Consider the following 12,309-nt stretch of genomic DNA (forward strand, 5'->3'; position numbering starts at 1 on the left):
TCATACCACAGATATTGTGCTACCACTATCATTATGATATCTACTTTCTGTACTTGTTTGGATCAGGCGGAATATATTGAGGCAGATTTTCTATGGATAGATGCACCTCTTGTCGCCAGCTCTCATCATCAGGCAAGGTAATATTTTTCCCTGATTAGGCTGTCATGGAAAGTTGAAAATGAATGACACCACTTGTGTGATGGTGATGTTGACATACCAGCCCATCCACCCACATATACATTCATATACACACCGATATATATTTTTTTACTACCCACAAGGGGCTAAACACAGAAGGGACAAACAAGGACAGACAAACGAATTAAGTCGATTACATCGACTCCAGTGCGTAACTGGTACTTAATTTATCAACACCGAAAGGATGAAACGCAAAGTCGACCTCGGCAGAATTTGAACTCAGAACATAGCGGCAGACGAAATACCTATTTCTTTACTACCCACAAGGGGCTAATCACAGAGGGGACAAACAAGGACAGACAAACGGATTAAGTTGATTAGAACGGCCCCAGTGCGTAACTGGTACTTAATTTATCGACCCTGAAAGTATGAAAGGCAAAATCGACCTTGGTGGAATTTGAACTCGGAATGTAACGACAGACGAAATACCGCTAAGCATTTCACCTGGCATGCTAACGTTTCTGCCAGCTTGCCACCTTCATCATCATCATCATCATCGTCGTTTAACGTCCGTTCTCCATGCTAGCATGGGTTGGACGGTTCGACCGGGGTTCTGGGAAGCCAGAAGGCTGCACCAGGCTCCAGTCTAATTTGGCAATGTTTCTACAGCTGGATGCCCTTCCTAACGCCAACCACTCCGTGAGTGTAGTGGGTGCTTTTTACGTGCCACCTGCACAGGTGCCAGGCGGGGCTGGCAACGGCCACGGTCAGATTGGTGTATTTTATGTGCCACCTTATACACACCAATATATACATACACATATATGCATGCTTACATACATACATACACATGCATACATACATAAGCACACATGCATACATGCATACATACACATACATGATGAACTCCCAGTTTCTGTCAACCAAATCCACTCATAAGGTTTGGTTGGCCTGGGGCTACAGCAGAAGATACTTGCCCAGAGTGCAACTTTCGCCACAACTTTCTCTCACTCTTTCTTCTGTTGGCCTGCTCTCTTAGCCAGCGGAGTGGCGTCATTTGAAGGCTAAAACAATGCGAAGCGCATTGTGACCAGCGATGTGTAGCAACATCTGATAGCCTGGGCGGTCACAATGATCACGATGAATATAGAAGAAAACAGTTTTCCCCTCACTTTTCACACATGTTATCCATTTATATCATAATCCTAACACAACACACTTACCTGTCGATTTTTTTGCATACCTCTACTAATATTGATACAACAGGATAAGCAGTCATTTTCTTAAATCATTTAAAAATATTTAATCTCACAAGTTTATATCGTTCATCTACCAGGTAGCATGCAACTTCTTTTTACTCAGATATTGACCATTTTCCTGCATTCCTAGCTCATACATCTCTGCCATATAGTTTCAGAGTTTCTTAAGCAGAAAATTCCCTCATGATAGCTTGTTGAATACATCAAATTCAGAAAGATAGCTTGACTCAACTAGATAAGCTAATAAAACACCCAAGTGTTGGTCCTTTACAGCAGTTTCTCAAAGTATTGAGATTTACAGCCAGACAAAACAATATATTGACCAAAGAAGCAATACAGAAATAATAAAAAAACCCAAAAAACTACACAATATACAAAATAATATACAAAAGTACAAGAAAAAAGAAAGAGAAAACAGATTGAATAATGCAAAATGAAATAGAACAAAAAGGTTAACTTACCTGCTTTCTTACAAATATATCCGCTGCGAAGGTAACAAACGTTATCAACCCATAGAGAATCATTACGCCCAACCATGGCACAATTGTTCTTTACTCGATCATAATCAGGGTGACCTAGGGGTTTATGGAATTTGGTTATGGTTGAAAACAATGAAAGGGTAAAAATTTAAATAAGCAAGCATGTTAGTGTTGAGAACTTCAAATGTTATATGTGTATATATATATATATATATGTATATATATATACATATATATATGTATATATATATATTTATATGTATATATATATATTTATATGTATACAAGATAAGAAAATGGAGAAATACATTTAAATCAAATATCAATTACCAGATAATACTCAATCACATACTTTATTAAACCACCACATAAGAGACTGTAGGGTTGAATATAAAAAAGCAGAACAAATCAGTGTACATAAAGGAATGTACATAAAAAAGTGTACGTAAAAGAGTAATGTTGTATAATAAGTAGAATATATATATAAAAGAGAATATAAATATAAGTAAATATAAATATAAGTATAGATTACATCTTACAGCTGTTTCGGCCATGTAGATAAGTATGTCTCATTTTACCAATATTAGCCTTATATATATATATGTATATAATATATGAATATATATATGTATATATATATGTGTGTGTATATATGTATACATGTATGCGTATATATGTCTTACTTATCGATGTCTAAGATAAACTAAGCTCATGCATTTCCCCTTAATCTGCAACATATTCCCTCACTCATGAAAGTCCATCACACAGTCATTCGTCCCCAATTTTGTCTTAGACTGGCTCCCAGATTCTTAAATTCTATCTATTATCAACATTTGCTGTCCCATTAAATTAACTATGCCACTCCCACATGTAACACCCTTCTCTCTCGATACCTACAACGGAAGAATACGTATTCCATATCAAAGTTATATTGCTATAATTAAATTATCATTAAATGAAAACAGAGGCGAGCGAGAATGAGAGACTGTTGCAAATAAAAACGTAAAATGCTGCCTGCAACGAATTAATAGTGTTTTATTATTTTACATTTAAAACTACTCCTCAGTGAATGCAATGAATATTTAAATTTTTGAGAATTTGGAGTTAAAAACATTCAATAAACTTCAGTAATTGAAATTATAGGCAATTTCTTAGAACATGAATTTATAGAAATATTTCCAGATGGTCAAGCCTTTTAATATTGCTTTCTTTTAGTAATTGTTGCATACCTAATTAATAAGCAGCTTTCTTCATTATAATATAGATAGTACACATTTAGATGAGATTTTGTGGCCCTTTCTAGCAGATAAAGTGACCACTTGGTGTGTGTGTGTGTGGTGTGTGTGTGTTTGTGTGTGTGTGTGTGTGTGTGTGCGTGCGTGCATGTGTGTGTGTGTGTTCACTAGCATGCAGAAAGGCTGTGAAGGTAAATTGTGTTGCACTTACCTGTTTTCCAATTGAAATAACTCATTGGACTTTTATCACTCCAAAGCCACAATCCTTCTTCCTGAAGATCATGAGCCCCAATCCAGAGAGTAACTGATTGCATATTTTGGATTCGACCTTTAAAATATAATTTATTTAAAATAACCAGAAGGGAGATTTAAAGTATTAACCAAACCAACTTTTCCTATTTCTCAATCAAAGACAAAAAGCATAAACAGCTGCGTTGTTAGAACTCTGGATAGCCAAGTGAGGAGTCAATCAGGAGCTTATTATAATCAGTTGATGTGTTGTGTCAATAGTCAAGGCCTTTAACTTCTAGCAGCTCAGAGTACTTAGTTCTAAGTAGGTACCACAAGATGTCACTACCATTGCTGTGAGCACAGTTGTACTATAACATTTTGTTACGATGACACCCACAAAAGTTTTCTCGAGAATGATCATTACCAGCGTCGCCTTACTGGCACTTGTGCCCGTGCTAGTAGAGTGCCAAGAGCACCATCCGAGCATGATCGTTGCTAGAGCAGCCAACTGGCCTCCGTACCCATGGCACGTAAAAGGGCACCATTCGAGCGTTATCGTTACCAATGTCGCCTTACTGGTATCTGTGCTGGTGGCACGTGTAAAAAGATTCGAGCGAGGTCATTGCCAGTACCGCCTGACTGGCCCCCGTGCTGGTGGCACATAAAAAGCACCCACTACACTCTCAGAGTGGTTGGTGTTAGGAAGGGTATCCAGCTGTAGAAACTGTGCCAGATCAAGATTGGAGCCTGGTGCAGCCATCTGGTTCACCAGCCCTCAGTCAAAATCGTCCAACCCATGCTAGCATGGAAAGTGGATGTTAAACGATGATGATGATCATTAAGAAATTTCAAAACTTTCTCTTTAAACTTTGTTTTTGTTTGCTCTGGATATTAATTGTTTAGTTTGCACTTTCTGTCCACTGGTGATATAGGTCGTTGAAGTACTGACTTTGGTACTTCACTGGGAAATATTACTCCTAACTGGGCTTGGTGCAGCCTCCTGGCTTCCCAGACCCCAGTTGAACCGTCCAACCCATGCTAGCATGGAAAGCGGACGTTAAACGATGATGATGATGATGACAATGTGGTAGTCTATGTTAGAGGGAAAATTGTCTTTCAACCACTACTTAATGCCACAGATACCAGAAATAAGCACTTGCCTGTTAGATCTTGAATGCTCATGAAGGAAGTAAACTCCAAATTTAAAACCTTTGATTATCAGCAAATTTCTTAACAGACCAATATCAGCAGACTGAATATTTTGGATATAAAGGATGGTGTAGGATCACAGACTACAATGAGTATTCTTGTAAATAGCAAAGTGGACTTGGAATCGGGTGACTCTGAACTTTGAAAATAAAGGGACGTAACCAAATATTACAAACTATTATCTTGCACTCACCTAATTCTACCATCTCCATAAGTTCCCAATAGCAGGAGTCCTGCTATTTCTTTCCATTTCTTTCTATTTTACTCAAGTTTTTGATTTTCATACTGCTAATGCTAATAACTGAACAACCCATAAGATCAAATGGAAATCATATTAGATGGCAAATTCATAGGTTTTGAAATCAAATCTGCAGGAACCATTTTGTCATGTATTTCGGTTACACACATTACTCTCACTTCTTTTGTTTGTTCAAATATTACATATCACATCTGTTGTTCTGTGGCAGTGTGATGCTCTGCCTGGACAGAGATTTATGTCCAAATCACTTAATCCACACACAAAAAAGAAAAGGTTATATAAGCTCCCTTAAAACTCCATCAGAGCTTAGAAATCATTAACATTTATGAGCAAGATTAAAGTTTTTAGATAAAATTCTTAAAATAATAAGGTAAAAGTGAAACAAGAATTAGTGCATATGACGCTTTCTCCATTGCCTCAACATTTTACCAACAAACTCATACAATGCAATGCAAAATATAAAAAAATGTAGGAATTTCAAAGCTATAACAAAAATTTATTTAAGTGAGTACATTTCTTATGAAATATATGGCTTCTACATTTCCATTTATTTTGAAAATAATCTAGAATTTCTGGAATCGAGAAGAATAACCAGCTTTATCATTCATTGGCATATTAAACTATTGTTTGAAATGCAACTTAATACAAGGTTATTGTATAAAATTATTATATGAGATTTTAAATTAAGTATGAACACTTAAGGAAATGAAAGGTTTGGGGTTATAAAACTAGAGATGGTCTCAAGTGGATTGTTATGAAACTCAATTTCTTTATGAAAAAATTGAATTTTATTCTCGAGTGGGATAGTATTAAAAAAAATATGAAGAGTATGATTAAAATAGACTTGACTTTTTTTTTGATATTATTTTTAGTCAAAAATATTCTCGTGAAGAAACAAGATTCTAAATTTCATGCATTTTACCATACCTGCAATATAGAATTGTTCATGTAGACCAGTGATGCTTGCCAAATATCCACCATGATAGCTACATGAGAGTTGGGCATCAAACCAAGTCAGTTGTTCATCAGAGAAATGGTAGCAAGTTTTACCCGTGGGGTCACTCTCCCATTCGGCACCACAGGCTTGATTAACACCTGTTGAAAAATAGAAGAAAAAAGAATTCTTATCATGATTCTCTCTCATGCACTGTCTTGCAACACAAAACACCTCAAGTCTTTGGTCCTCACGATGCAGAACATTGGCAACTTTTTTCTTATCTGCTTTCCCTCTGGCTAAATAAACCTGTCTCCTAGCTTCTTTTCTGACAGTCTAATGCAATTCCCTGCTACCACCATTCTTCCAGTTCTTCCATGTCTGTTTCTTTTCCCTAATGGCCCTGTCAACTACACTGTTCCACCATCACATTATCTTGGGTCGAGAGGGGACTTTGCACCATCCACAGAGCTGGTCAGTGACCCTCAGCAGAGAAACCACCAGTTGTCTTACAGGTCACGTGATGCTATATCCCCTTCTATTTTGTCAAAAGCTTTGAGTAATATGTCTCTAAATCTCCGTCCATGTGCAGGATCCTTAAGCTTGCAGACCCTTCTCCTCCATGCTGGTCATCTTCTGGGCATCCATTTAGCCCTGATTCTGAAGTCACTAACTACCAGTCTATGTTGTGGAGTGCATTCTTCACTTGGGAAGGTTTGGCATTTATAAGTAGCCATCTTTCCTGTTTCCTGGTGAGGATGTAGTCAATTTAACTAATGCGTCTACTAGATTGGTAGGTGAATAGGTGACTGGCAGGTTTCCTGAAGTTAGTGCTACAAGCCATGAGGTCATTTGCATCACAGAACTCCAGCAGCCTGGTTCCCTCCTCATTGCAGGAACCAAAACCATAGCCTCCATGTACACCATGGAAGCCCTCTGCATGTTGTCCAACATACCCATTGAAGTTACCTGCCACAAAGAGAAGGTCCCTGTCATTTGTCGATGAGGTAGTCTGCAAGAAGGTGTCATAAAATCGGTCTTTCTGTCCATCTGTGACAAAATTAGATAAATGAATGAATAAGTAACGATAATAAATTAGCATGAAAGAGGGGAGGGGGAAAGAGAGAGAATTGGATTCAGCGAAAGGGATTTTAAGTGTGTGTTTTTTTTAAACATACAGTGTGGAAGGCGAAGCTGTGTTTACATAGGTAATGAAATAGATAGAATAATGAAACGAACTAATAAGCTAATTACGATGATCCGTGCTGAAAGAGAAGGATTAGAGATGTATGAGGTTGAAAGAACAAGATTGCTTATCAGAACATCTTCTGGTTTTCTACTCTTGTGGTGAGGTGATATATATATATATATATATATATATATATATATATATATACACACACACACACACACATGTTTGTGTTTGTGTGTGAGTGTGTGTGCCAATGATTTTGTAAGATGTACCGATGTCTTGATTAATCTGTTTGATTTAGTACAAAAGAGATTACACAATTGCTTTTAATAATCCTACTTGATGTTCTTAAAGAAACACTGCTGAAAGACTTAAAGAAAACCTTTTCACTGACACTTCACTGCCTCTGCTACCACCACCACCAGAACGCCCCATTCCACTCTGTTGTTATTGTAGGAGAGAGAAAAATAGAAGTAGTTGTACTCACCAGGTGTTAGTGTTGTGTTCTCTGCTTCAGGTATGTTATCTAGAGATTTTAAAAAAGAAGAGAGAAAAAAATCCTTGTCAGTTGTTACTAAATATTTACAACAGATATCACATTACATATACAACAGATATCACATTTACAACATATATTTACAACAGATATCACATTATATATACAACAGATATCACATTTACAACATATATTTACAACAGATATCACATTACATATACAACAGATATCACATTTACAACATATATTTACAACAGATATCATATTACATATACAACAGATACCACATTTGCAACAGATATCACATTTACAAAAGATATTTACAACAGATATCACATATATACAACAGATATCACATTTACAACAGATATCACATTTGCAACAGATATTTACAACAGATATCACATTAACAAATGATATCACATTTATAACAGATATTTACAACAGATATCACATTACATATACAACAGATCACATTTACAACAGATATCACATTACATATACAACAGATATCACATTTACAAAAGATATTTACAATAGATATCACAAATATAAAATAGATATCACATTTACAACAGATATCACATTACATATACAACAGATATCACATTATATATAAAACAAATATCACATTTACAACAGATATCTACAACAGATATCACATTACATATACGACAGATATCACATTTGCAACAGATATTTACAACAGATATCACATTACATATACAACAGATATTACATTTACAACAGATATTTACGACAGATATCACATTACATATACAACAGATATCACATTTACAAACAATATTTACAACAGATATCACATTATATATATAACAGATATCACATTTGCAACAGATATTTACAACAGGTATCACATTACATATACAACAGATATCACATTTACAAAAGATATTTACGACAGATATCACATTATATATACAACAGATATCACATTTGCAACAGATATTTACGACAGATATCACATTACATATACAACATATATCACATTTACAACAGATATTTACGACAGATATCACATTACATATGCAACAGATATCACATTTACAACAGATATTTACAACAGATATCACATTACATATACAACAGATATCACATTTACAAAAGATATTTACGACAGATATCACATTATATATACAACAGATATCACATTTGCAACAGATATTTACGACAGATATCACATTATATATACAACAGATATCACATTTACAACAGATATTTACGACAGATATCACATTACACATACAACAGATATTTACAACAGATATCACATATATACAACAGATATCACATTTACAACAGATATTTACAACAGATATCACATTTACAACAGATATTTACAACAGATATCACATATATACAACAGATATCACATATATACAACATATATCACATATATACAACAGATATCACATTTACAACAGATATCACATTTACAACAGATATCACATTACATATACAACAGATATCACATTTACAACAGATATTTACAACAGATATCACATTACATATACAACAGATCACATTTACAACAGATATTTACAACAGATATCACATTGCATATATATAGACATACATATTGGTTCCTTGATTATCTGGTGTGGGAATGGATGTAGCTTTTTTGTTGTTTCAACTGTTGCTTCGTTTTATATCCAAATCTTTTTATTGTCTTATGTTTACTTCGTCATGAACAATACATCAAGAGTTTAGTGGCATTGGAACTATCAGGTTAGATACCATCTAGTCAGTAAGTTATGGTAGATTTGTGACAATACATACATACATGTATGCATTTGTGCATACACACACACATAAATACAAACATATAGGCATAGGAGTGGCTCTGCGGTAAGTAGCTTGCTTACCAACTACATGGTTCCGGGTTCAGTCCCACTGCGTGGTACCTTGGGCAAGTGTCTTCTACTATAGCCTCAGGCTGACCAAAGCCTTGTGAGTGGATTTAGTAGGTGGAAACTGAAAGAAGCCCGTCGTATATATGTATATATATGTGTGTGTGTGTGTGTATATGTTTGTGTGTCTGTGTTTGTCCCTCAACACCGATGCTGGTGTGTTTACGTCCCTGTAACATAGCAATTTGGCAAAAGAGTCCAATAGAGTAAGTACTAGGTTTACAAAGAATAAGTCCTGGGGTCGATTTGCTCGACTAAAGGCAATACTCCAGCATGGCCACAGCCAAATGATTGAAACAAATAAAAGAGCTTATATATTTCATAAGCATGCTTGCATCAGTGCCACATAACGGCACCCATGCCAGTGCCACGTAATAATGCCTGTGCCAGTTCTATGTAAAAAGCATCTAGTACACTCTGTGAAGTGATTGGTGTTAGGCTGGGCATCCAACCACAGAAACTTTGCCAAAACAGACCATTAGAATCTGGGCAGCTCCTGTCAAACTGTCCAACCCATGCTAGCATTTAATCCAACCATATACAGTTCAAATATGTTACCTGTTTTATGTTAAAACTGGCCAAATCCAATTTCTCAAACATACCCCACAATATCATTCTAAAACTATACAAACACTCTATTGAAATCTTGAAGCTACAAAAGAAGTGCATGATTAATTGAAAACAATGTGAATAAATAAGCAATAAATTTGATAAAGAAATCTGAATGCTAATGGGCAAAATGATGATGATTCGAATGGTTCTGACAAAAAATATTGATTTCTGTCAGAGCTAGAGACATGGCTATGTGGTTCAGAAGTTTACAGTAAAACTACATAGTTTTAAGTTCATAGTCACTACATTAGATCATAAGTGAGTGTCTTCTTATGTAGCCTCATGTTGATCAATGCCTTGTGAATAGAATCAGTGGGCAGAAATTGTATTGAAGTGTGCTCTCTTGTCATATCTGTTTTGTATGAAATAATCTTGATTTTTCAAAGTCATTCTATTTCTTTCACTTATTCAATAGTCACAATTCTAATATTCTTTTAATTCATTTAATATCTTATTGAGCACTTCATAGTCGTTTTGCCTCATTTTTGCGGGATTTTAGATGTTTTGTACAACATACATTTATAATGTTCATTTTGGGGCTGTTAATTTAACCCTTTCATTACTGTATTTCTATTGAGATGCTCTGTGTTTCTCTCAATTATTTTAAATATAAAAAAGAATTTTGTAAAATAACTTAGTTATCATTAAGCTAGTGTTAGGAACATAAATTGTGAAGATTTTTGGTGGAAGATTTTAATTAAAAACTTATGAAAACAAAACATTTGTACTACAGAACCAGGGCCGGTTTCAGCCAGGTTGGTAACAAAAGGGTTAAAGAAGTTTTAAGGAATAACAATTTATTAAATGGAGAGGACTCAATGTTAAAAGAAGAGCCAGAAAATGGTTGAATAAACTGTTAGACAAAACTTGCAGAGGGTTGGATTTCTCCAGGCCAAAAATACCCAAGGCATACCATATGTCATAACAAGGCCTTGCAATTCCATCAAGGAATTAAGGGTCCATAGTATAACCTAACATGGAATGTGTGTGTATGTATAAAACGGTGATTTTAATAGAGATTGATAAAATAAATGCACCACTTTTAAATAAGTACTGAGGTCAATGCAATTAATTAAATGACACTGAAAGTACTCCTGAAGGATGGCAATCCAATGCTCGAAACTGATAAAAGACTAGATAGAAGTCCACTATTTTACAATTTTAGGGCTAAGAGTTCATCATCATCATCATCGTTTAACGTCCGCTTTCCATGCTAACATGGGTTGGACGGTTCGACCGGGGTCTTGGAAGCCAGGAGGCTGCACCAGGCTCCAGTTTGATCTGGCAGTGTTTCTACAGCTGGATACCCGTCCTAACGCCAACCACTCCGTGAGTGTAGTGGGTGCTTTTTACGTGCCACCGGCCACGATCAGTTGGTGCTTTTTACATGCCACAAGCACAGAGGCCAGTCCGGGCAGCGCTGGCAACGGCCACATTCGGACGGTTCTTTTACGTGCCACCAGCACGGAGGCCACTCCGAGCGGCGCTGGCAACAACCACGTTTGGATGGTTCTTTTTTACGTGCCACCGGCACTGGTATCACAACTACGATTTCCATTGATTTTTGAGCGATTTCAATTTTGATTTATAATTAATTAGAACAAACTTAGTGTACTTGGCTAGTACTTTAGACTCAGAAGGTTGGAGAAAGTACCTAGCAGTATTTAGTCCATCCATTTTAAGGTTCTGAGTTGTAATGCTGCCATACTTAATTTAGCCTTTTATCTTTCCTTGGAGCATTAAACTAAAATGCCTGTGAAGTATAGCAGTTGACATAACTGTCTTTTTCCTCCAAATTTGAGAACTTATGCCTATGAAAAAATTATAATTTTTGTGTGTATGTGTGTGTGACTGGGGACTGTTACTGCTGCCACCTATAGTTGTTTTCAGTTTAAGAAGAGAGAGAGAGACACACAGAGAGAGCATTTACTAAGAAATATGAGATAGTGAAAATTTCCTTAAAGGGTTTATAATTTATTATTATTATTATTATTATCATTATTATTATTATTATCATCATTATTATGAGAAGTCTTGTGGGTGAGAGAATATATGAAATAATATTCTCATTTAATCCTTTTTTTTCTTTTTAAGTGTCTTAGTAGTTGTAGACAATGCTATTTCGCCCTTCTTATGGGCTCCTCAGCACAACATAACTTTGGATCATAAAATTACTTTGTCTATGTTCATTTGAAACCTATATATGATCGATTTTCTTTCTTTCTGTTTATTTTTTCTTACTCTCTTAACAGTGGAGGAAAAAAGTGAAGAGATAGAAGCAAGGAAATGAAAGCCTCTTATAATTATCATGATTGTAACACCCTCATTGGTATT

General features: G+C 35.6%; 1 protein-coding gene across 2 annotated transcripts in view; it reads right to left on the reverse strand.

The window, feature by feature from the left end:
- Positions 1–12,309, reverse strand: part of LOC115213017 (C-type mannose receptor 2-like) — a 261,506-nt gene that overhangs the window by 75,973 nt on the left and 173,224 nt on the right. For both annotated transcript variants that reach the window (XM_029781915.2, XM_029781914.2), the window contains exons 16-19: positions 7,424–7,462; positions 5,738–5,905; positions 3,323–3,439; positions 1,859–1,972 (exon numbers count right to left, since the gene is read on the reverse strand). In XM_029781915.2, the coding sequence (XP_029637775.1) occupies positions 1,859–1,972; positions 3,323–3,439; positions 5,738–5,905; positions 7,424–7,462 (438 nt within the window). The remainder of the gene's footprint in view (positions 1–1,858; positions 1,973–3,322; positions 3,440–5,737; positions 5,906–7,423; positions 7,463–12,309) is intronic.

Source organism: Octopus sinensis, linkage group LG6 (genome assembly GCF_006345805.1).
Source record: "Octopus sinensis linkage group LG6, ASM634580v1, whole genome shotgun sequence".
NCBI lineage: Eukaryota > Metazoa > Mollusca > Cephalopoda > Octopoda > Octopodidae > Octopus > Octopus sinensis.